Here is a 26,660-nt window from a genome sequence, read left to right as displayed (position 1 = left end):
ACAAATCCACGAAAATCCATGAAAATATGCTTATTATTCTACCTAATACAGCCTTCACTAGTTTTACAGAGCAGTAAAACCAAAACCAACCTACCAGGCCGAATATCACCTCCATTTAAGAGAGATCAGCTTCACTCCGCATTGAGGAGGAATGCATGTTCTCTTCAGTAAGTTTTGTTACACTCTCAAACGGCAGCAACAACGTGCTGATGTTCCATGCTGTTAAAAGTAGACTTCTATACCCACGAAGAAATAGAAACATCATAAAAGAGCACCGACAGCTACTCTTCCATGCAAATGAAATTCAAACAACTCCGGCAAGTCGCAGCCTAGCAGTGCGCCCGTGCAAGTCTCACTGCTGCAACGACTCCTGCGGCGCTGCCGCCCTCGCCTCCATTCTCCGAAAGCCCCACACAGCAGACGACTGCTACCACAGCAGAAGCCAGATGATGGGATCAAGCCTCAGTAACGTGGGGGACACAGATGTTCCTGGGTACCCAAGCCGAGAACAGAAAAGGCCTCGTAAATCCAGACGGCACTGAGAATGGCAGGGAGGGTATGGGGGCACCGAGCACCCATGCTCGTGTGCAGCCCTTCGCTGCTCTGGGTCGTCTCCCCACCCCTTCTCACGGCCTCCACTGGCGAGCCCCCCGGCTGCATCAGCAGCAAGGGAGCTGCAGCGACAGGCAGCTTGTCTGCACTCTACAGTATTTCTTTCCTGACGTTACCTAGGGAAACGGGAGAGAGGAGGGATGGGGAGTGGGGGGGGGAGGAGGGCAAATGAGCTTTGATGCAGCTTAAAAACTTATGGAGATTAGATGCTCATATGACCCTTTTAACAAGATGAGAACTCTTTCCAAGACCCCTTAAAACCAAAAAGTTTTGGGAAAAAATAGAGCAGAGGCTAGATCCATATATTTGGGGAACGCTGAATGCTGCCAAATATTAAGTAACAAGAAACACAAAGTGAGAGAGTGAGAAAAACTGGTAGAGAATTCAAGAAGGGAGCTGTGATCCTTCCTTCACGGTGCTGCTCCCTAAAGCGGTGCTTAGACTGTGGAGACAAGGTGACCTCCATGCCCTCTCCCTCATCTAGAGTATTTCACGTGTGAAATGCCTTTTTTGAACATCTGAGGTCCAACTGACGGGAAGAGAAGCCAGTGTTGGCAAGCTCCTCACACAACACCGGAACGGCACGCTCTGCGTCAGTGAAACCAGGAAAATGGGACATAACAGTTACGGGAAGACAAAACCCTGAAACTGAAATGGTGGAGGAGTCTAAAGAGGCAGACTATAATTACCAGAAGAAAACTGGGCCAGCACCATAGCAGGACACCCTTGATTGGCTCCAAGTCCTCAAAGACAGAAGGAGCAGAGGGTTCAGGACCAGGGCTGGTACCGCCGGTGCACCACACATGCCGAGGCCCAGAGTGCTGTGGGCACGTTTAAGAGAAAAATCAGATTTACAGTTTGCTAGCTCAGGTGAAATAGCGATGTAACTTCGTCCTGTTGAGCTGGGGCATTCTAAAGCTTTACGATTCAGGTTTCTGTACTGCATTACTTACTTCTGAGACCGCTGCGTGTAAAGGCACTGAACAGCCGGTACAACTGACACACGGCAAGGCAAGTGGGAAGAGTGAGCACGTGCTCAAACGCTGCGTGCAAGTGCTCAAACCATGCCCTTATCAGAGCTCGTCCTGGCACAGCCTCCTGGTGCAGCAGAAACAGGATCACTCCATTTAATGCAAAGCTACATGAAACCAGAGAGGAACATTTGGAGAAACAGAGGCAGAACTCTGAATTCAGCAAGCGCAAAGCAGAAGCTTCAGTAATCTGTGGCAAACTAAATGTATAGTCCTTTTTTTCTTTCTTTTTAAATCCAGTATTGAATTAGACTAGTCACTAATTAAGATCCTGAGTTTGGAATACCTGTTTAGACCCAGGCATTATAGTTGTACTGCTTCTTGGCAATTCAGGAAGGATTACTAAGAGGCCAATTTAGCGCTTGCACACAGCACTTCAATAAAAGGAGAGTAAGCTGGAGTAGCAGCCCCTTTCACTCTCTCTGGGTACAGGAAAACTTGACGGCTCGTGAAACCAAGATCTGCTTGGAACCTTCTGAATCAGGTTCTCCAAGGGAAGGACAGGTAAGAGGGAGGAGAGCCGGGAAGCCAAGCGAGTGGTATGAACTCAATTACAAGGTGGTAAAATGCAAGCGCTTGGTATCAGCACATCAAATTACAAATATTGGATTAAATATCTAAAGACATCACATGACCAACATAATAGACAGGGGGAAAAAAAAATTCAGACTCAGCCTTCTCTTATGCCCAAATTATTTCATCCCTCCTTCTGCATCAAATTCAGACAAAGACAGAAGGAGCTGTTTGGCAGCCAACATATTTTAAACAAGTATACATCCTTGTATATACAGCAGCTTAGGCATGGATGTGTATGTTAAGTTTTCATTTTCTTAACTCTTGATACTCACCGGAGTGATAGCTTTTTAAGTTAAATCAGGTTTTTCATCATGTACTTTTTGTGACTGACTAAATCTGTGGTTGCACACTCTCCATACTTTTTCATACCCAAGCTAAACATAATATGAATATTCATCAGAATACATGTGTACTGTACAGTGCATACATTAGTTTTATCTACTTCCAATTGTAATCTAGTAAAATTATTGTAAATGTTGTCACAGTTTTCAAATTTATAATCTATATTGTCTAATGTGTTTTTTCTGCCAGTTCAACTAAAGATGTGTCAGCCACTAAGCACAGAGCACGTGGACTAAAAACAAAGCTCAAAATCAGCAAACATTGCCAAAGTTAACTGGGACTGCTCACTCAACATCAGTCAACTCATTTTCAGGACTTCAGAAAGAAAACATTCTTCCTAAAGTCCAAAGTATTCATAATTCTCCTGATCTGCTTGAAACGTAACAGGCTCAGCTTTCTTCTAACTACACTAGGAAATCCCCCCTAAATAAATCCAAAATGACTGTATTTTTATACAAGGAGTACAAAACACCTGCTTTACAGCGTACTTCAAGATCACTTCAGCTCCAAAGGACTCTGTTGATGGCAGGCAGGAAGATGCTCAAGCAGTTTAACTCCTTAACCAAAACACAGAAACACGCTTCAGGAACTATTATCCTGCACCTCTTACTATCACTGCAAACCTTATTCTTGACATGGCACTTGAATCCATCAACAGAAAATGGCATCCTCCTTCCCTTTTCATTCGCTCGTGCCTGAAGAACGGTTCGCTTCTGTGGCTTTTTCTAAGTCAAGGTAAAAGGGATTCTTAACGCTGGGAGCTGCAAAGACACACAACTCATCTCTAAAATATTTCACCTCAGTTGGGAAGTGCTGCATGACACAATGATGAACAGTGAAGTTTTCCTGTCTTACAGCCTCTAGGATGGCTGCCATCGACTGGGGTTGCATCACTGCTTATTTGCAGGTCCTAGTTCTGTGAGTACAGTTTTCTTGTACTTGGGGTACAGGGATCTTAGCCACACTGAAAATTCCAGCTTGACAAAATACAGAAGAGGAAAGAAAAAACAGGAAAGAGAAAGAGACTTCCTTTGTTGTGCTCGGCAAAACATCTGGACCCACAGATATTTTCTCTCAGGAAAGGAAGCCTTTCTTCCTAACGTTTTAAAAGCTACTACTACTGCTTTCAGGGTAAGGAGGATTCCCCTTAAAAACCACCAACTTCAAAATCTTATTTCTCAGACAAATAAAAGATACCTTAGTATAAAATGACACAACACAATGATAGATCGCGATGAAGGTTTAAAATGGGCCATATTGCCTACAATTTCTCCTCGCAGCTGGTAAAGCACTAAGCCTTCAGGTAAGGACCTCAGATCAGAAAGCCAACTACTGACAATTAATGCTGAAAATACAACCTGGTAAGCCATTTCAGCTTGGGTTTTGTGCATTTTGCAGCTGCTTATAAGCACTTCAAGCTGAACAAGGATGTCTCTTGGTAGGAGGTTCTGATGTCTTCCACTGACTCTGTGCAGACGGAAAACCATGAAATCAGACTTAGGCAAGTAGTGGGAGGAACTAACGGAGTTTGAAAATACTTTTATTTAAATACCTAGTTGAATCTTTGCACCTGTTTCTGCAATATGTGCTATTAAATATTTAACAGCTCTCAAAGAACTGGATGGTCACTTCTAAGCTTTGTCCAGATACAGAAATTGTTTATAGTTAACTTCAAATTCATAACTTCGCTAAATTTCCACAGAACCCCTAGAAAGGGCAACAGTTAGCAATGAGATTTATATCCTCTAAACCTACTAATGCAAACTAACAGGATGTAAGAATACCTACACAGTTAATTAATTTACAGTATTTTGCTTAAGTAAATAGGTGGAAAAGTTAAATTACTTGCTACCATAAAGCCTTAAACCGGACAGAAGATTACTGAAAATTCAAAGCCACAAGATCTGCCTTTATTGACTAGAACCTGACATAGCCAGTGAATAATCAAATGCTACTCCTAGATCAATAATCTCAGTGGTATGAGGCCTCTCCATAAGACTTTCTGGTTAATTATGTGGTGATTAGTAAGCTTCTGCACAGCTGCAGGACCTAATCACAGATATCTGGGCCTGATCCATACTAACCCCCAAAATGGAAATCCGACAGTCTGTTCCCATGCTTAACTGCCCAGGGACAAGGGCTAAAGCCACCTTAACACTCTTGCTGGCATAGACAAATTATAAAACTGTTTGTGATTGTAAAAGCTGCAATAGCCTAATGGTATAAGGTACCACTTGGATCAGAAGCACTTTAAGCTATGCATTATTTAACAGTTACCTTCTAATTTAAGCTCCTAGACTCCAAAGTCACCGCCCAGAACCGGAGTTCCCCTCCTCTGTACATACCCACTGAGATAAAGTTAGTTTTGATTATATTTGTCTTTTTTATATTTCACTCAAAGGATGCCCTGTATAGGACTTGCTTTCTGTGTTACTGTTTGCAGCTTCTTGCCCCAGTTTTAACCATCATACGAAAGAGAGCCCTTCCGTTCCTCACACATGCTTCCAGAAGTATTCAAAACGTTTCTACCAGCACTTAAGGAGAGAGAAAGAGAAAGGTTAGCCCATAAATATTGTGTTCTGTAGCCCTGATGGGAATCTGTATTGATGGTGCTTTTTATAATCAGTTTAGCATACAACACCAACACTCTGGATCTCAAGGAACAGACCATCGCTGGCTTGATGACGCAGCTCACAACTGAAGTCCTGTCAAACGGCAGTCCATCTCCGGAGCTGTGATTAGATGGCTCCATGAACGGGATCAGAGAGCAACTTGTGTCCAAACAGGCAGATGATCCTTGAGGAGGCTATCAACACCAAGGACATTTTCCAACGGCATTCTCCCAATTACTGCTGCATCAAATCAACTTTTCCACAGTAATGATGAGAGAAATCTCGTTGCCGCCTGCCAAATTACTACTGGATCAGATTTGCATTCATGGTTAAATGATGTCCATTTAGAAAAGGACTTCTCAATATTTATAACCTAGTGTGGAGAGACTTTAAAAAGTTTTTGCTGAGCTTGTCTGTTCCAGCTATTCATGTGATGATCCAAAACCTCTCTTTACACTAATTTGTTGGTACTAATTAAGCTCCACTTCCAAACATAGAATGGAACTTTAAACACTTCCGTCCAAAGGACATACAAAACCGCACAAAATCCCATTAAAGTAAAAGAGATCTTGGTGCAGAAGAAAATTCTAGCTTGGTGGTATAATATCAAGTCAGAAGTTTGCTGGTCTTGAATGGAAATGGCTGACTGACTTCCTTTTTTCTTCTTATTGAGAAACCCATTGTCCATCCCCCTTGGTGTATTCCTGTCGTCAGTGGAGCCCGATCTTGTCTAGCTACAGGCTCTGTGTCCCCTCTGGTCTACACTTACACTCCTGCTGCTGTATTCCTGAGGAGGCCAAAGGGTTCCTCTGAGAAAGACATCTCGAGACGTGGAGTCGCACTGACCAAGGTCTGCTCTGGCCAGCCACTGCCTGGGTCAGCCCTTTGGCGTTGCCCAGCAGGTCTCCATGCTCAGAGTCCCTCACGTCACTTCCCAGGGTACCCAACGCACTCCCCCAGTCTCAGCGTGTCATCTTAGAAGGCACACAAAACCAGCAAGGGCAGTGGGGTGCTGCAGGGAGCTGAAGGGTAGCTCTGGCACAGGGCTGCAATATGGCTAATCCCTTCCAAGGACATTAGCCCTTAGCTGTGTGAACTAGCCTGTGCATGGGCACTGGCATGGATCAGTCCCCAGTGACCGGCCTGGGGGCTACAGTGCTCTGCACGCAGAACGTACAGAGGCAGCCTTTGACACCCTTCAGGAAGGGGAAAAAAGTCCCCTGTCCTCAGTCTCCATTCCTTTCAGTTTTTCCAAGTACAGGAAAAACTGACAAACCCAAGATGACTGCCTGCACCTCAGCCCAGAACCAGCAGTCGGGGTGTTCACTGGCTGCTGCTGCTTCATGGACATCTGGGAGACAATCCACTTCTAGCCACGAGGGAAAGCAAAGGGAAAGCAAAGTCAAACTTGGGCAGACATGTGACCTATGGCAAGGAGGGACCCCTCTGGGCTTGTGTGCTTTCTCCACCAGCTGCTGGGGCATGAGAGCAAGGGACAGACCTTCAGGGAGAAGGAGGCTCTGGAGGAGAGGGGCTCAGTTCCCCTTGAATGAGGGTGCAGGATTGGGATGAAGCACTTTCGGGTGTCCCAACACTATACGCCTCTATAGCAATATAAGGTATTAGGTTGTTCTGCTGGGACCTTATGGTTCATAGCAGCTAAGAACAATCCTCTTTGGGCAGCTGTAGCTGTGGGTGCAGGTGTCCCCTACCTGTTTTCAAGGTACGATCCTGACAGGCAGAAGGCAGACCCTCACGTTACCTCCCGTTTCTCCGCAGCAGGGGGGCGGACATGCCGGTGGCGCTCTGGCAGAGCCTGGGCACTGCATGGACAGCAGCTCCCGGCCCCTCATGCACTGCCGCCTGACATGCTTCCAGAGCCCCGCCAGGGCCACCAGCACCCCCAGCCATTCCACTGTCGCACCCACCTCCGTGTTGACACCCCACAGCTAGAAAAACCCTGGAATGGTGAACGCTTACACATTACACCACTAAGGTACAAGTCATACTGGAAAACTACAACCCAGATCCTTTAGGATACTGCTCAGAATTTGCTGAGTTATTTTTGCTCTGTTATAATCAATGGTCAATCGCTACAGGCCACCTAAGTGGGGAGGCGACATGCCCCATGGAGCACAGCAGGGTCCCGTTTTTGTCCAGGAGGCTCCGCTGCCGGGCAGGTGGCACTGCTGCCGCACCAGGATCCCCGGTGCCCTGCAGCCCGCGGGGTGCCAATGCTGCACTGCACTGGCCAGAGCTGAACGCAGTCCAGCGACAAAACTGGTGAGGTGGGAAGATGCACTGAGCTCCTGAGATCTGTCCTGAACAGACCCACTGTCTTCAACCTCCTCTCACCAGCTAACAGATCAAGAAGGCAGCTTCTGGCACCCACTGCCCTTTTTCAGTACAATACTCCATCCTAGCTCTGACCAGTGCTCCAGAGTTTAACACTGACACTCTGAACCGCTCCTCTGCTTATTCTTAACGTCTACAGAACTCTTATATCCTCACCACAAGCCACAAAAATTTCCTTATAACAGATTTGATTTCCTGCTTTTCATCTTCATTGGGAATTTCTGAAAGCTAAAATGGTCCAACACCTGCAGCTCTGATCCAAGAGTAACACTCATCCAGAAGTAACTACCAAGCTGTGCTTGCCAACAGGAGAAGGTGTCTCCAGGGCTACTCCTTGTCTTACCCAGAGGCAACAGCAGACCAGGCTTGAAGCACCTTACTGCTGACAAGAAACAGCACTTAGTTTTGAGGGCACCTTATGCTGCTATTCCCTGTCTCCAAGAAACCACAACAGGCTGCCACTAGCATCCCATGAGCCACACTACAGCCACCACTGTAGACAGGACAGTGCAAAGATGGTCTGTGCAATATCATTCATTCTGTGCATATCTACTTCATAGCTCTGGTTTTCCTCAAATGGCACCAAATACAAAATTCCAGCATTCACAGTCCAGTACCAACTTTAGACACAGCCTAAAATGTAATATACCTGATTAGTAAATGGGTGATGGTCTTTAAATGTTGGGGTTTTTTTAGTGGTGGGTTGTTTTTTTTTTTTTTAATAAGCAATGAATTGGTTGATCTGATAGAAATCTACATATAAAAAACTATCTTCCTTCTTCCTGATGTGGTAAAATACAAAATAAAGACTTTTAGCATGCTATGCAACATCGCTCTGGCTCAGCAGAAACCACAATCAAGGCAAAATGCCCAGTCTGCATAAAGGATTAAGTTTACCAATAAAGCTGCAACCTAAAAACTGCACAGAGATGAAATGGAAAATTTCCAAGTAGGCTTGGTGTTTCACTTCTCAATACTGCTGGCGTGAACACCATCACAGTATCTGATATAAGTCTAAATGATATAGAATACACCCCCTCACCCCCCAAAACACTTCTTTTAGTCTTTACACTATGTTTTCTGCAATAACAACTTGGAAAGGCAAACAGGTGTGGTTGAAATCACTTTCATTTCCTTTAAACAAAACTTCATTTGTCAGCTTTCAGTTGTATTGGATATCTACCAAATTGATTACTTCTGGTTACACTTAAAAGATTTTTGAGCTACCAAACTTTACCCTCTCACACTTTCTTATCAAAATATCAGAAAAGACCAAAAAAACCCCAACAAAACCAAAAACGACAAAAAAGTCCCCACAAAAAGTATCTTCTCATCCTTCAGCAACTGTCTTGGTGGTTTAGTTTTTACCATTCAGTGACAGAACATCCTTGAAGTGTCAACAAAGAGCTCGTATCGACGTGCTGAGTTGCTGCGTGTTAACTGCAGTATTTGAAAACACAAGTTGTCTTGGCCACTGCAATTGCGAGGATGCATTTGCCTGAACCTAAAGGCTGTAGATCAAGATTCTGTTCCTACCTGGCAATGAGTTAAAATGTGCAATAAGCACATGACATGACGGGTTACTACAGCTTAGCTGACAGAGGCTAATTTGTTAACTCAGTAATACATCTCAGGTCTTACATTGAATTTGACACCTCTCCTCTCAGATCAAAAGCGAAAGATCACCTCAGAACATGCTTACTGATTTCTAAAGGAGCTTAACCTCCACAGTCATTTACAGCTGCAAAGCAGTATGTTTTCTTTTCTTTGTTTCTGTTTGTTTGCTTCTGAATGCTCTTCGGCCATGCAAGCAGATGGAAGTCACAGTATAACTGAAAATTCAAACCTGTATTCAGAACTTGCAGAACTTTTACAACAATCCTAAAACCAGAAAAGCCGATGAAACTCACCGATAGCAGCACATAAATTTCAGCAAGCCCATCTATCAGATTTGCATAATATGATTCATGAAGTAAATTCTTAAGTCACATAGTTAGAACTAATAATGTCACAGCAGGCTGGGTGCAGAAGAAAGTAGATTCCCCACAAGCCATAAATATGATGTGAAGACGTTCTAGAGAAGGCTCCTTTATTCCAGAACGCAAAACCAAGACATGAATGCAAACTGTGAAGAGGGCCACTGATTACATGGAGGAATCCAGACGAAAGAAAATGTTCTTGCTTTTGCAGGTTTCAGAGCGAGTATCAAACAAAATACGAATTCTGCTTCTGTGTGCACTCTGGGTTCATGATGTACAAGCGCCTGCTGAAGTCAGTGGCACACAACAATCCCTATTTATTCCTTTCTTTAAAGAGCGAAATAATAATTTGAGCAACTTCATGGATTGATCAATCCAGAAGTCATGAGCTCTGATAACCTTCGCTCATGGTGATCCTATCCAGAAGCTTACGAAGTTACATCACACCAGACCATTGTACGTGGGCAGAGAGCCATATAATGATCAAATGCTCTCAAGATGTGTTCAAGCTCAACTCACTGACAGAAATCAGGCAATTCTGTCCCTTCCCACAGATGACAGAGGCAGGAAGGCTATCACAGAAACCAGCATTTGTGTTTGAATATTTTCAGGTTATATTTGTCTTCTCCATCAATCTTCCCCAAGTTAGCACCCCCTGCCTCCCCAAATAAATACTGGTCTACAGGGTATAGCGTATGCAACCTTAAATCCAAACTGATGCATTACTGATGGCAAAGAAATGGCTGAATTGATGTTGTCTTTGGAATCGAGTTCTTCATAAAGCAGGAAGCATTTGCTTTTGCATTTCTCCCTATTTGATTAAAAATCTTTTAATACTACATACTGCTCAGGAAGATACCACTGTCTTTAACCTTTTTTTCATTGGTTTGTCACCCACATCACACCCATTGCCAGTTCTGACTTCTGGTGTTGCTTTACGCATTTGGACACCTTATGAATGTGTTGTTTCTACATCTGTCCTTTTAGACAACACTCTTCTTCCAGAAGCGCTCTTATCTAGTGTTAGCCTCGAGAGCATCTCTACCTTCACTCTTGCAGTCAAAAACCATGGAAATATCCCTTGAACCTACTCTATTGTGTCCTCATTGAGAGGCTTCATCCTCAGCTCAGTTTTGCTCCTTCTGAAACCTCGATCTTCATGCTGCTTCCCCTCTGAACTTCACTTCTTCTGTTGATTTGCTAAACCCCAGTTTTGAATACAAGGGCGTATCCTCAGCCCGACAACCAGCTGCTGGGAAGCAGAGCTGCCATGAATGCCCCAAGTGTTTCTGCTGCCTCACCCTGAACCCCATCCCTACCAGCCCAACCCTCCTCTGACAGGCATCCTCTTCTGCTTCCTGACGCTCTGGCCGTATGCTCCAGACATTCCAATTTGGATTAATTTCAGTTCTTTTCTCCCGAACATCCACCCACCACGGTGAAAGTGTGCTTATTAGGGCTTCTCTGTGTCTGGAACTTCACCTTCCCCTGCTGCCCTCTCATTGTTTTAAGACTGTTGCGTTCTGCTTGGTTTGTTTAAGATTTCATTTGGGTTATGATCATCTCTTAAGATGTTTCACAGTACAGGGAAATCTGACTAGCAATTAAATTGTTCAGGATATGACCCTAGCTCTGTAAAAAAATGAACTGCTATTTGCCCTAGCTATTTTAACAGCTACCTTCTCGAGGTTAATGACAACAATGAAGCTTCCAATTGATAATATCCTGCTAATTTAACAGCTTGGTTATTATGAGGAAGCTGCAGCATCCTGAATAGCAATGACAAATCATCCTGAACAATAAGTCGCTGTCCTGGGTTGATACTTCTTGGTGGCCGTGGTGAAAGTAGAATGTCAAAGCACTATTTAAAAAAAAAAAAAAAAAAAAAAGAAAACCACAAGAAAACAAACCACTGAGAAAACCCAAACACCCTCTGTTTTACCAAAAAAGAAACTGCCACAACTCAAAATTCTTTGCAACAACAAATACGTAATTCTTCCTTGCAGATGACCTACAAAAAAGTTTTGTAAATATGTAGCACTGTGCTGGTTTTTCCATGGACAGCTTATAAAAGAATACATATAACATGTCCTTTCCGCTACAAAACTTCTTCCCTTTAACCCATATTTCCTTGAACTGTAGGCATATGAATAGCAGAAAATCTGGTCTTTCCTGGCTTTGTTGGAGAGGTACTGAAGACCCAGGTACTTGCAGCTAAACTGATGACACAAGAAAGCTGAATTTTTAAACCTCAAAGTATCAGTCATCAAAATGGAATATGTACCACAAAAAAAGCTGAAAACAGATTGACTAAAAACATTTTCTCCTTCTAAACAGATCAGTCACTTATCTTTTGTACTAGTTCTCCAGGCATCTTAGCCTAGCTTTGATAACGTCTCATATAAAAACATAAACCCCCTTCCCTATAAGCTGCAGAAAAGCAAAAACCATACCAGCCCAGATGTTCCTTCTGCTCCCAGCTCACCTTAAAATTCTGTCAGTGGCTCTACGTGCCGCCTGGCTGCTTAGCAGAGCTCCACAAAAGAGAAAGGCTCCCCAAATGAAAAGAAAATAATTTGAATGCTTTTAGTATTTTCACTTTTCTCTGTCCCGACAATGCAGCTCTGTCCTCTGGGAACAAGCGTACGCGGCCAAACACAGTGTGTCATTCTCCCGATTTCGGCCCTCCGGAGCACGCTGACTCGCAGCCGCTCCCCCAGCTCCCTGGGCACATGTGCCCACTGGGCTGGGACCCCGCAGCCCAGACCGACCTGCCGTAACCTCAGAGCAAGGTCCCCCACCTCACCAGCCAGCAGATGCCAAAGCGAAGCCGAACCCACTTCCAACAAAGCCTGCCTTCACAAGAGCCAGCGTAAGGCAGAAAGGTCGCCAGGCACAGCACCACAACGTGAACGGGGAGATAAAATCAGTGCTAACGCTGCCAGCCATCCCAGGGGTGGTGAAATTTCCTCTAGATTGAGGGAAGGGAACTGCTACGGGGTTCACCATTGTTTTCTTAATGAAGAACCCGATTTTAGAGTCAACCAAAACACTTCCAGTGAAACTAGGATATGCAGGCAGACTTTCAAAAAAGCACATTTCTCTCGTGAAGAACAGGGATTTTCCTAGAACTGCCTGATGAAACACAATAATTAAATGCTAAAGAGATTCTAAACATTATTAAAAGTTGATCTCAACCATGTTTCCTCTGCTGTTCACATTCCTTGCTGTTCACTAAATCCGTACGTGGCACCTTCTGACATGATCTCCATATTCTGTGCTGTTTGGGACAAATTCCAGAATATTTTGCGGAGGACTACCACGAGGAAGCCTGACCTTAAAGCTCCCTGGAAGAAATCACTTACTGTAACTGCAGAAGCTCTAACCATAAACCCAAAAGAAATCTTTTCTAATCACTAAACCATTCAAACTGAAGATTCTTTGCATTCACTGGGATTCTCCCAACACAAAATCTTTACCTCCACAGCAAGGACAGATCAAACACCTAAAAGACAAACAGCACCTCAGCAGTGCAAGCAGTTTTCCTTATCTTAATATTGAGCTCAGGCTGGGCCACAAACATCGCTTACTACAGAGCAACAAGCAGAGAAAAAAATTCTCATCCAGTCTTACGAGAGCACAGACAGAAGATACTGGATTTCACTCCTTCGGTGTCGCAACAGGCAGCAGCTTGCAGCCTGATTTTTTAAAAAGCAAACTCCAGCAGCAGCAAACAAAAGTGCTGAACCTGAGGATTTGCTGGTGGCTTAGGTCTCTGCCCAGCAAACCAGCCACATTCACAACCCTAACACCGCTGACACACGAGAAAGGAGAAAGCCACAAGACGTACGGTTTCGTAGGCAGGCAGCGAGCCCTCCATGCTGGGTACGCAGCGAGGGAAGCACGCAGTCTAACCCCAGCGCCCCTCTGCCGGCCGAACATGCTGTACCGCAGTTACGTTAGCAGAGACCAGCTCCAGCCCTGTCAGGCTGAATCTGCCCTGACAAAGCAGGACCTTGTAATACGAAGCAGTAAGTACCCTGGGTGTCTTGGCAGAAGCCCCGAATGCATGTTTGAGAAAGCAACTGCAGCTCTGAACAAGCAAGGCATGAATGCCCTGCAGAAGAGTTACCGAGTCTGCTAAAAATACTTCATCGCTGACCCCATCAGGAACACATCTGAAGTGAGAGTGTTGTTTTCTGGAGAATAATAAAACCAAAAAGCAAAACACATCTGCTGGCAATGGTCTTGGAAGTTTATTTTAGAAACCAAATAAAACACCCCCATAGTCCACAGAACACCACCTCACATTTTCTTGCAACGGGAAGACTGCTGGGATGAATGACAAGCTTTACACTCTTCTAGAGCTCGGGGCGAGGTGTAACCTCAAAATCTCTTCCTCTGTAACCTGCCATAGGAGGCTGCTCAGACTCCTACTACAAGTCAAGGAGCAAACTGCAGACAAATTCAAAACCTGCCCTGCTGAAGATAGCACAGAAGCCTTGTGCATTGCACAGTCCCAGGTGAGACAAATGAAACACCCATAGCCCAGCCAGTGCCCCCTGCGCAGCTGTAGGGTGCCCTATCACAGTTGGGATGCCCCAAGAGAATTAGGAGGAGCTGTTGGACTGGAAACGTGGCTATAAGATGTGATGCATCTGGTCTGTCCCTCTGTGGCGGGACAGCCAGCAAGGTTCTTCTGCGAAGCAGGCAGGGAGCCTTCCTCCTGCCCTCCTCTGCCAAGCGCAAGTCCACAAGGCACGACGGGCAGAACAGACCCCAAGCAAGATCTGGGGGTGTAAATGAGCTCTCTGGGGAAAACATGTCAAGACAAAGCTTTCATTTTATGCCTTGAATAAGCATAGTAAGCGTATCCAGTATGTTTTGGGAAACTGTTGGGTGGTGAGACAATTTATTCTTCTGGGGGAGAAGCAGTGAGAGAAGTTCCTTCACAGCTTGCTGCTCTGCAGCCAGACAACTGCATTCACCATCTATACATAACAGATCTATCTGCAAAAAGAAAGTTATTTTTAAGATGTTAATTTATTCACCAGGCATGTTTCCACATGGAATATGTTCTGCTAATTGCTAATCAGCCTGGTTGTCTGTACCACACTCATTCAAGGAAAGCAGAGGTGGATACTAAGTCTAAGAGCCACCCACTGTACATTTCCCTCACAGTTTTTCAGGTCACAAACATGGATAATCCACATTAGTATATTCACTGGATTTGTAATAACTAGATCCTGTTTCAGGGAAGCCTGCTCTGTTACAAGCTGTCCCACGGGTGGCCCCACCACGATTTGGCCTCCAGCACCAATCTGCCACTATTGCCACCCGCCTGATTCCTGCTTTTGCTTAGCAGCCCTGCTCAATAGCAACGCCAGCAAAGGTCTTGTTTAGAGACAGGAAAACGCAAAAGGTGCAAGAACTGCAGAAATACTTAGAAAAACTGCAACAACAAGAGGTGGGCTTAAAAACAAGAAGCGTTGTGCTCCTCCCTCCGCTTCCGTCAACATCAAAACACAAGCTTTGTTTTCTGACTTACTGCTACCTCACTTGAGTTTACAGTTTTGGGAAATAAATGCATTTCAGGTTTAGCCAGTGAGCACACCTTCTGTTCTTACAGCAGTCCCTGCCAACTGATCAGTAACCATGATCAGTTTTCAAAGGTAACCTTGTCCCATCGTCTTGCTCAGCAAGTGTATCGGCAGTGTTAGGACTGGCATGCTCTAAACCTGTAACAAAAATGTGAACCTTTGCAGAAGCCACCGCAGTGGAGGGATTGTTGATAATCCGACAGTGCGCCAGAATTATCATGTTATGCCTTTCCCTCACACTGGTTTAAGCTTTTATACTGCTGAATATTTGGAAAACAAGTCCTTTCTTGTGCCCACCTCTTTTTTTTTTTTTTTTTTTGGTAATTAAAATTAAAAATTTTGTATGTCTCAGTCTGGTTTAACTTAAAGCATGTTCTAAAAAAAATTCATAAAAATTAATTAAGGAAGCTTTGGTCTAACTCAGGTTGGTACATTCCTATGGTTTACTGTAATAATGCATTGATCCCAATACACATGAATTCATTCTTACTCTCAATTTACCATACAGGCTCTGCCTAGCATCTAGTGTCGATGACCACTCAGATGGATGATAAGGTCCCACCAGGGTCACAATGAGCCCACACAGATACGGTCACCTCTCCAAACCAGTGTAAGCAGTGTTTACAGCTGCACAGAGACGTGCCAGGCCACCGCCAGCCTGACTGGGACACCAGTCACTGCCCACCGGCACTGCAAGCTTCCAAAACCCCACTTGTGCCCACGGCTGCTCCATGTGCACACAAACGCTCTTGGCACATGCTGCTCCAAAAGGCTTTGTGGCTGCGTGGCAGCGCCACGAAGAGAACACATACAAACACATAACATATTTAGTGCTTAAACTAGCATTAAAATAAAATTTATTGCTATTTGTTGCTAGCTCATGGAGAAATTCTTAAACTACCAATACTTTCAATCAACAGCTTAGAAACCACATGGCAAAGGCAGCATCCTCCTCAGCCGACGGATGCACACTCCCTCCAGGAAGCGTCTGTCCGCACCGCCCCAGCTCTGTATCATCATCTTGCTCACAGCCGCTGCCCGAGTCGCTCACTGAACTTTCAGTAAAATCACCCCAGATAACCGAACAGTCACAGCAGTTTATTCCTCATTAGCCTACCTTATCTGGACTAACACTTGCCAGTTAAAAGAGGATGGCTGGAGTGACATAGCAAATTCCACCAAATGCACTCTCTCCGCTTCCAGCTGCTCATCCTTCGTCACCTATCTCAGGAAAGGGAGCCATGTACAAACAAAGGAGCGATGTACTGACAAGTCCTGCCTTCTCACTGTACCACCTCTAACTGCTTAACCAATCTCCCCATTCAAAAGCCTGACCTCAAAGCAGGCAATAAAACTTCTCTGAAAGTACCTAGTCATTTTCTGCTTCCTGACTGGAGTTTTCCCACACGTTTTTAATGAAAACTGTCATTGATTAGCTGAAGGCAGCTCAGCTTTGTTGTAAGACAACAAAGAGCATACAGAGAAGATCACACACAAACCTCACCCAGGAGACAAGTCAAAAGTAGTGCATTAAAATACCCTCTCAGAAGCAACTCTGCTAAATAATTGCAGAAGAGTGTCTCACGTTGTTAAAAACAGAACTAATTTCTACATTGGAAGATGGAGTTTTGGTCAAAATATCCACTGAGCTACTTGAATAATTAAGCGTTGCTTCTCCATGGCATAATAACACAATTTACTGCCCTTTCTATAAAATGGGATATAAATACTGTTTGCTAATCTTTCAGCAATAAAATCAATAGAAATAAGGTTTATATCGCTGTGTAGCAAGCCTCTAGCTGAAATACTACCATGGCTTCCAAGACATCAGCACCATTCTCTACATACAAGCTATTTAATCTTTCAGGTAATTACCTCCTGGAACACAGCAGTCATTTAGTCTAGAAATCAGGTTTACTCAGAAGGAAGCAGAAGAAACTCTAGACTGGTAATCCTCAGTAACCTGAAACACATGGCTAGACAGAGTGACAGATAGTAGCTGATGCACAGTGAGGGTTTTTTTAAGAGTATACGTACAGTTTTAAAACAGCTACATATAGAATGCAGTCTTCACGGTAACACAAGCAGTTGGGGCAACATGCAAGGTCTGTATTTCACACAACCAAGTCGAGTTTTTCTTTTTAAATCTTCTCGGCATTTCATCTCTATTTAGAGAAACTTCAGAAAACTGCCGTCTTTCACATACTGCCTGGACCATACTACATGAAGTACTGAACAGTTATTTACTTTTATTGCAGGCCTCCTGGAGGAACAGCTAGATAGTTATGTACTTTTACATTTTAAGTATTTGCTCCTACTCCCCTGCTATCTCAGTATCCATTTTCAGTCTATGAGGGCACAAAGGGCTCTGCATCTTCCTTACAACCCATGTTATCATCAAAATTCCCTTCCTCAAGGACTCAGTCCAATGGGATTCCTGGGTTACTGCATTAAATCAACTGCAATTTTCAAACAAGTTTAAGTCCTGAAAAGACTTTATCTTAAAAGATTTCTCTGTGCTGAAACTATTCACTGTGAAGTTACGAGGCACTTTAAACATTAAAACAAAAAAATAAACCAAGAAAACCACACATTTTTTTTACTGCAAGGGTGATCAAACATTGCAGTAGGTTGCCCAGACTCCATCCCTGGAGTCAGCACCAACCCCCACCATGGTCCTGGGCAACCTGCTTTAACTGCCCCGGCCTTAGGCACAGGGGCTGGACTAGACAATCTCCAGAAGTCCCTTCCAACTTCAGTGATTCTGTGATTCTCCAATTACTGGGTTGCATTTTAAATTCTTTGGTATACATAATTTTGGATCTACTGCCAAATGAATACAGACACCAGATTATCATTTATCAATAATGCATTATGCCAGCCTCACAAAATTAATGTCTACAGAGTCATGATTAATTGTGAAGGAAACAGTCTTATGAAACTGAAGGAGCTCTACCGTAAGCGGACCTCAGACTAGCAGACAGCACTAACCAGTTCTTCGTGGAGCGTGTTTATGCCGTTTGACTGTATGGCAATACTTCAGCGGTAAAGAACAGAGGTCATCTCATCTCTGCTGCTGCCTCTTCTCTAGAGGAGACAGTAAATGACTACTCAGGTGGTACATGCCAATGGAATAGCTAAATGCTGTCTTTATGTCATTCCAGCGTGGAGAATCTGCTACTCCAGCCGTACATGGGGCCGTGGCAGCATAGGGCACTGGCCTGGGAGGTGTCCTGTCAGCAAAGGCCCCAAGGAAGTCACAGACGCAGGAGCAGGTCCTCACACTGACTGGCAGGATTGAACCACCCAAACTTTAAAAAATCTACAGCATACATAGCATACATATAGGCCCTTCAACAAATCTTAATACTTTAAATGATTTTTTCTCTAAACTTTTAAGTTGAATAATGTAAAATTTCCCTTTACCTTGCTAAAACCATTAATTATATACACTAAAAAAAAAAAAAAACAAAGGTCACATTCCAGATGGTTGGCTCAACAAAAATATCTGGAAACAAACACTGCCCATGAAACCTGATCATGAAGGGCCAGGGCATGAGCAGGTAAGAGGAGGATGATCCTTGAGAAGTGTCCAAGTGTACTAAAAGTTGTCCAAGAGATGAACTGTGACAAGAATTCAGGGGTGATCTCTAGAATCTACAGAACAGCCTGAACAGTCAGGTTTAATGCACCGCAGTCAGCGAAACGCAAGCATGCTAAATAAAGCACTGGTACTGTAAAGCTGCACAAGTTTCACTAATTGTTCATCACACGCCAGATTAGTCAGAGCTTCTTGGCTTCTACACCCAGACTGCCTGCGAGCAGATGAGCTAGCACTTCGGTCTCTGCTCCCCAGTTGTCCCCCAGGCTCACTACCCCGCCTCCCATTCTCGACCCTGCACTGGCAGGAGGGGCACGTTTTCCTTCTAAAACCAAGCAGGCAGGGCCTGCGGGAATGAGACCTCAGCAGCGGGGCTGCGCACCCCAGATGGGAAAGCCAAGCTCCCCAAACCCTGACAGGGCGCGTGATCTCTTTGGTAATCCCATCCCAGCCAGCTGTCAGCCAGAACCTGATCCTGGCTCCACAGCATCGACACAGCAGGGCCAGCCACACAGGCAACTCAGCAAACAGCATGCACACAGACGATCAGCGTCAGCAAAAAAAGGACTTACAGACCAGTCTGTCCACAGTAACTAAATGCAAGAGCTTCTTTAGTTAAAAGCACTGAAGCAGCATTAAAATTTATCCCTTCCATTACCCTGTATTCACCAATATATACATTTAACCCAGCTTACATGGAAGGGAAAAAAAAAAAAAAAAATCTAGCCCATGACATCCAGCAACTCAACCATCAGCCTGAGCAACAGCAACAACACTCAGGAGAATGAGAGTACACTAATCTGGAAAAACTACTACAGAAACAACACAGCAGAATAGGGAATAAATTACTGTAAAGCTGAATTTTCATACCGAACCTCACACTTCAAAATGAGTATAATTTCACTCACTTGTGTGAAGCGCTCTGACCAAGGCCAATTCGTGTGGGCTTCTACTTCCCCTGCGTGTAGCTGTAGCGCGCAGCACAGGCACAGACTTAGCGAGGCACTGCCAGGAAGACGGTGCACAGCACCATGTACCAAAGCACCTAAGAGTATGGGCTTCTTTAGAAATTAAATGCCAGATTAGTAAATCTTCCCAAGCCACCACAGCAGAGTTCCGAGTCTTTCCCTAAATAAAGGCAGAAGAACACAGACATTACTAGATTTATGTCTGCTCTGTTGAGATCAGAACAGTAGAAGAACCTGAAGCTCTCCCCCCTCGGTTTGCTAACAAGACTACTTTTGAACTTTCTGTTTTTAAAAGCTCTCTCTCCAAACATTTCAGACAAGCTTTATTACTGACAAATAAGAAACTGAAGGTCTGGTTTGGTGCGTCATTGCTGTGTCGTGTCCCCCCATTTAACTGGAAGATGAAATAGCTATGTAAAAGGCTCTGTTAAATAATAGCTGGGATGTGTAACCAAACAGCACCAGAAAAGAAACCATACCTCAAAATACTGCTATGGGAGAGAGAAGGCAGGAAGGGTGCAAAAGTAACTATCTCACTCCAAAACACATTGGGAGGCTCATCTGTCTAGTTAACTACTCATCTGGAAGGCAGCTGAGCCCAACAGCTACAGAGGAAAACACCAGAACAGGGAGACAACGGAAGGAGACTGCAGGCAAACGATATGACAGCATGCAACTGTGGCGGATAATTAAGAATCCAGTGTGTTTTAGTGACTGAGGCATGAGGGAGGGAATATTTCCAGCTCAGCTGATGAGGAAATTGCATTGCAATCAGTAGAGGATCTACAGTGCAGGAAGACTGTGGCAGCAGCAACAGGACCCACTCCAAGAAATGGCTGCAAACAACTACTTCACCTGTGTTCTTCAGGCACAAATTCATGCAGACTGAGCTCACTGTTCTCAAGACAGCAAGGAGAACCAAACATTGTAGAAATTTATTTGTAATATTATTTTTAGGATGAGAGGAAATGGCCTTAAGTTGCAGCAGCGGAGGTTTAGTTTGGACATTAGGAAAAATTTCTTTACTGAAGGAGTGGTCAAACACCGGAACAGGCTGCCCAGAGAAGTGGTGGCGTCACCATCCCTAGAGACATTTAAAAGGCCTGTAGATGTGGCACTTCGAGACATGGTTTAGTGGCATGGTGGTGTTGGGTTGACGGTCAGCCTTGATGATCTTAGAGGTCTTTTCCAACCTCATGACTCCATGATTCTATGATTCTAGTATGAACCTATAGCAGCAGGATTACTGGAGAAAGGCAATGCCTGGAGAGTGCCTGCAAACGGCTGCTCTCTGGTTCTCACTCATACTACGAATCTACAATAATTCCATCCTTTTGAACTCGGGATTTTTACTCACTCAAGATACATTCCTTTTGCCAGACAAGAAGATTCTGAAGGGATACAATTTCAAAGTTTAACATGTGGGATAAACATCTGTCTTGACTGATATACAGCAATTCTCCAGTGACATCTGGGTCCATTTTCTGTGTTTCTGAGCAGCAGCACTAAGTTTCCTGAGGAAATGAGATTATCTGTATGCCCATAATCTTATGTTCAATGTTCCAGATACACAAAAGACAATCTCCTATACAGACAACCACTTAGTATCATTCACCATTTTGGGGAAGCCACCCTTTGTACTCTTGCTGGGTTTAGATAGTCTAATACTAAAAATATTCACAGAGGAGATCAGGTTTTTAAACATACATCAGTAAAGTGCAGTGCACACTGAATGTTATTAATATTAAGCAAGATCACATGAAACATAGCATGGGCCTGAACTTTAAATATCCAACAAAATGCTTAGGTCTAGGCTCATGTAAAAGGATACTCTGAATCTTCATAGTTCTCCTGCCTCCATCAATAAGGACAGACAATAAAACCACCAGTACAGACTGCCAATAAAATGCTAAAGTTAACCTACTGTCCCTCATAGTTCACCACAGAAATCTTCCCACACAGTGAATGAAGACCTTCTCATGGTATTTTACTTAAGAAAACTCCAGAACCAACTTCCAGTGGTGCCCGAGCCCCTTGCGAGTCCAGCAAGCTTTCAGCACTGCCCTGGAGAAGAACACGTGGCCAGGGACTCTGTCTAGCTATGAATAAATGGGAGATGCAGCCACATGATGTGAACTGTGACTGAACCGCAGCTGTGAACAAGAGCTCCTTGCCTGGCCTTTTTACACCCAATTATTTCAAGTCTAAAACGGCACAATGATTTCTTTCCATAGTCTTTAGCTTTTTCACTCACCACTGGCATGAAAGGCAGTATTTTCTTCTTCATCTCCACTCTTAGCACAAACCAACAAGCTCCAAAGCCTATTATGGACATAACGATACATGTCACTGAACGTTAATATTATAAACCAGCTGAAAGGGCTCCCCACAGCTGCACAATCTCTAGGTCCAACCCAAGGGCAGCTGCAATAGCACACGGCCAGAAGTAAGGGGGAAGAAGGGGTCTGCTCCTGTCAGCAGCAAATACTTCTGTGGTTAGGTGGGCTCCAGTAAGGCAGCGCACCCTAAGAGACTTCATAGCAATTTCTTCAATTAAAACTGAAATGCATTGTTCATTTGTGGTTTGGGCCAAAACCAAGTGTATTTCAGTTTCCTAGAAGGCCGAAAGCATGGATAGATACTTAAGAAAAAACACCATTGTGTGACCTCATACCACCATTCTATTAGATTATGATGAAAGCTACTTTTAAAGAGTTTGGAATGAGCATCAGACACTAATGTACATGCATAAATACACATGCACAAATACACAAGCGCACGTGCACAGCTGACTCGCCAGCTACTGCCACACCTGAAGCAAGGCACAGGAGCACACGCACAAACAAAGGGTCCTGAGCACTACACCGAAAGTCCTCAAAGGACAGCAAGGGAGGTCCAGGAGTTTTAAGAACAGCAAGAAGCTGGAGTGCAGCGGTGTATGTGGTGTTCTGTGCCACCTCCTGCCTGGAAGAGCACTTGGCCCAAATCTCAGGGTTTTCAGAGAGCAGCAGCAGCATTCAGAAATTAAATTTATGTGGAATGCAAAAATTCTGATAAAAGTGAAAAGAGCTATGGGCAGGGGCAGAGGTGTGGAGTGTACTTACACAGCAAAATGCTGGTGCAACTGCAGATACATAAGCCCAAATTTTTGGAAGTTTGTCTACATGGCATAATGAAGACAGGTTATCTATTCTAGCTTTAGTCAAAATTGGCCAGATACCGCGAGAAGTCAGCATGTGCTAGCATGGAGAAAGTCTCTTTATAAAGCATGGCAGTCCATTTATCAGCTCTCTTTCTTACCGGCTAGACCACTTAAAATCCTATCTTCTTTTTGGTGGGCAGAAAAGCTCAGAGAATTCCAGTAGAAATTCTGAATATACATATTCATTACTTTGAAATTACAGTAAATTAGCTCAGGTTCCCATGATTTTATACTGCTTCCAACAGTCAAGGAGTTAGGATACCAAAATACAGAGAGAAAGTTCCTTGAAATTTATGTTCTGCTATTCTGAGTCAAGATGCATTAAAAAACAGGCTCAAGCATGCATTTGGTTACGTTAAAAATCAATATGATTTATACCCTTAAGTCCATTATTATTTCTCCCCCTTCCAACTATGTTCCTTATTTTGTTTTTAAACAGAGTATGTCCAACCACAATTAACTTTAAGCAGAGAGACAGAAAGGGAGGAACAGCAAGGCACACCACAGGGCAGGAAGAAAACCACTGACCTTACCTAGCAGTAAGTCATACTAATGCTGCAAGGTGTTTTCTTGAAGCTATAATAGCGAGTGTGGCGACCAATGTATAGGTAGGTGCTGTGGCCTCATTCTTTCCTGCTAAAAAAATACTTTAATGTTATTTATAGGTCAAAGGAATAAAAGAAAAAGTCCTGTATCTGAATGTCACTGTACTCCCACAATGCCGATAGGGATCACGTGTGACCCACGTAAGACCTTCTCTGTTTCAAGGTTCTGGGTTGCTTCAACTGGCTGCATTACTGCAAACAGCAGTACTGGAGTGGATTTGCCTGTTTGTGGATTACAGCAGACAGTCATTAGAAAGTCACTTAGCATAAATATTCCCTTCAAAGAAAAGGCTGCTTTAGAAGTTAGGTGGCAAGGAAGGTATAGACGAAGAACACTGGAGAATACGCGTTTAACAGTCAAGGTACTGCTACCAAAAGCAGTTTTAACATAAAATGTCAGGTCATTTTTTTTCTTTACCTTTGGAAATGGGAAGGGTGGGTAGGTACTTGTCTAAATGTTATGAATACAAAGTGTTGCTAAGACTATGCCTGAGTTAGTTACGTTAGCTTGCAATTCCACGAGTGTGTGAAAAAAAGTGCAGCCAATATCGAGTTTCTTAGCTGGAAACACTTTGGAGGAAAGAGAAGCAGCAGCAGGGGAATATGCATCTCCCACAGCGGGGTCAGCTGATCTCAGAGGTAGCAAAACTGAAGCACAACAATTTAAAGCCATCTGCTCAAGGTCATTAAGACGGAGAGGTACAGGACCTGGGAGCTGCAGTTCCACAGTTCATAGCTTCAGTCGAGTCTGTGATTGCCCAAAGACTGTAATCACTGACCAACATCCCTGTGGCAGTTCCAGTTTGTCAAAGAGATTTTAACAGCTTAATTTCTGTTGGCAGACGTGATACTTGACTATGTGATGTCTGCACACACTGTATTTCTGCTAGATGCCTCTACTGACTTCTTTATCAAGCCATTTCTTTCGCTTTCCCTCCTCTTTTGCAACTGCACCCAAATTCAATGCTGGCTGTAACATCAGTTATCCATTGCCCCCTGGGGAAGCCAGGGTGGTTTCTTTACCTGTGGACTACCCGCCTTCTGATCACTAAGAATACCCACAGAACTCCTCACTGAAATTAAGATTTCCAAAAGTAACAGCAAGAAGAACAAGAGAAACCTTCTGCCAGCTTCTAAATCAAAAGAGAAATATACACACAGGAAATGACCATGCACGGAGAGTATTAGCCACTCTGCATCTTCATTAGATGCATCCAATTAAAACATGCTTAACGTATTTAATGTTCCATTTCCATGTACACCGAATCAGCTTACGGTGCTGGACGACCTCTCTGGTTTCTAACACCTTTCCATACTTTTTTTTTTTTTTACAAGTCTAAGCAGTGCCCAGGTTGCAAGAGACTCCCAGGCCCCTGTGTACTGGGCCTGTTTCGAGTAAGTGACCTGAAAGGTAAAAAGGTTTGTAATTTTCCAGCAATTGCTTGAACAACAACAGATCCTGTCAGGATGTTCAATACAGCACAGATAAGACTCTCAATACAATACAACCTCCTGAGGATTATAAACTGTCAAAACATACAGGAAGTTTTCTTTCTAGCTTTAAAAGGAGAGTTTAAACGTGTTTAAATTATTTCTTAAGGAAAACTGTATTGATCTGAACAACCACTGTATTCTACATACTTCTGTAAGAAAACACTCTACTAAGAACTGGTGAGTAAGAAACGGTTGAAGCTTCTAATGCTGAAGAGAGCAGCATTTCATTTTCCTCCTGTCTGACTGAAGCAGAGCACTCGCTAATTCACAGCTTGCTCCAGCACAGGTGCTGCACAGCCAAACCTCAGGGAAGCTACTGCAACATCCCTGATCGTCACAGGGGAAACATGCATAAAAGATGTGCAATGCCTGCTCCATCTCGGGATACAAAAAAACACTGGCATGTACCTTTTATGTAAAAAAAATAATGTTTATAGAAAGACGCTCACCCTCCCTTAATATGTGAAAAATGCTTCTTCTGGCAGGTATTCCATTCTGTATAGTACCTGGATTTAAGATAAATGTGTGGAATTCCTGTAGATAACGATTACATCCAGTATTGCAAGTTATCACAGTTTTTTCAAACCCCATACTAATCTAATCTTGGTAAACAATGCCGAGGGTTTTCTCTTAAAAGAATGCTAGAGCTTTAGACTGCCTAGAGGCTGTGTACAGTTGCAACATACTGTGATAGTTTGGTTTAAGTGTATGACACAGGTCAAACTGCCAATCTAAGCAATGAGCTGCCCTTGAAATTGCAAGATACCACAGACCCAAAAACATTTGAGAAACCTTGGAATTCCTTCCACATCCGGTTCTATACTGAGCCTCAGCTACCCCAGGTTCAACCCTGGAATGCAGCCATCGTCTTTCTGAGCAAGGAGTCAGCCCGCGGTGTAACCTGGGTGTGAGAAGTTCCCCGCTGAGGGTCGCACAGCCCCGCTTCCCCCAGCTCTGCCCCTAGCAGCACTGACGCCGTCAGCACACACCCGAGTACTCCACAGCCAACGCTTCTGACCCAGGTGTGTGAAACGCTCATTTGCTGCTGACTCTTGGTACTCACAAACCGTTTTCAATTTATGGCCCATACACTGAAGCATGGAGAGCACCAATTCACCAGGCAAATATTTGTATATCCACTTATGAAAAATATCAGAAAAGCAAAGCTGAAGTTGGTCAATAGTACGTCCATTTCTCGAGTGTCAAGAGAGCACGCAAAGCTTCGACATTTGAGGCCCAGCAACAAAACATAGTTAGAACAGTCTTCCAAATGTGCACTGCTTACCATTAAAATGCTAGAAGAAAATGCCTGAATGATACTACAGAACCAGGAGGCCTTTTCATACAGCTTATTATTATTTTTTAATTATTTAATTACACGTAAAAGGTTCAAACGTCTTCGCTCTTTGGTAGCAGTTTTGTTAGTCAGATCTGGATGGCTAGACGAAAGGTACGTCAAAGGGAATGAAAAACAGTATTCAGCTGAGTTATGTGCCAGTTGCTCAAAATTATGATATATATACAAAGAATATATGTCTGCCGGTTACAGATGGTGTCGGAGGTACATCTGACTAGCTAGAGACACGACAGTGCAAAATGGGAGGAGTAGCTGGAACACAGCCTCCTCTCTTGCAGAATTAACCATGTGTTCGAGAAGAGCTGTACCCCCTTAGCACAGCAGGC

General features: G+C 43.9%; 1 protein-coding gene across 2 annotated transcripts in view; it reads right to left on the bottom strand.

Moving 5' to 3' along the window:
- Nucleotides 1-26,660, bottom strand: part of TMCC1 (transmembrane and coiled-coil domain family 1) — an 84,439-nt gene that overhangs the window by 24,171 nt on the left and 33,608 nt on the right. Inside the window, exon 1 of one of the 2 annotated variants that reach the window (XM_086469686.1) lies at nucleotides 21,931-21,953. The exons of the other annotated variant lie outside the window; for it this stretch is intronic. Coding sequence (XP_086325812.1) covers nucleotides 21,931-21,939 — 9 coding nt within the window. The 5' untranslated portion in view covers nucleotides 21,940-21,953. Of the gene's footprint in view, nucleotides 1-21,930; nucleotides 21,954-26,660 lie in introns of those variants that run through there. 2 annotated transcript variants of the gene reach the window in all.

This window comes from Leptosomus discolor, chromosome 9 (assembly GCF_034619465.1).
Source record: "Leptosomus discolor isolate bLepDis1 chromosome 9, bLepDis1.hap2, whole genome shotgun sequence".
Taxonomy (NCBI): Eukaryota; Metazoa; Chordata; class Aves; order Leptosomiformes; family Leptosomidae; genus Leptosomus; species Leptosomus discolor.
Note: the sequence above shows the minus strand (reverse complement) of the source record. Positions and strands in the feature narration are given on the sequence as shown.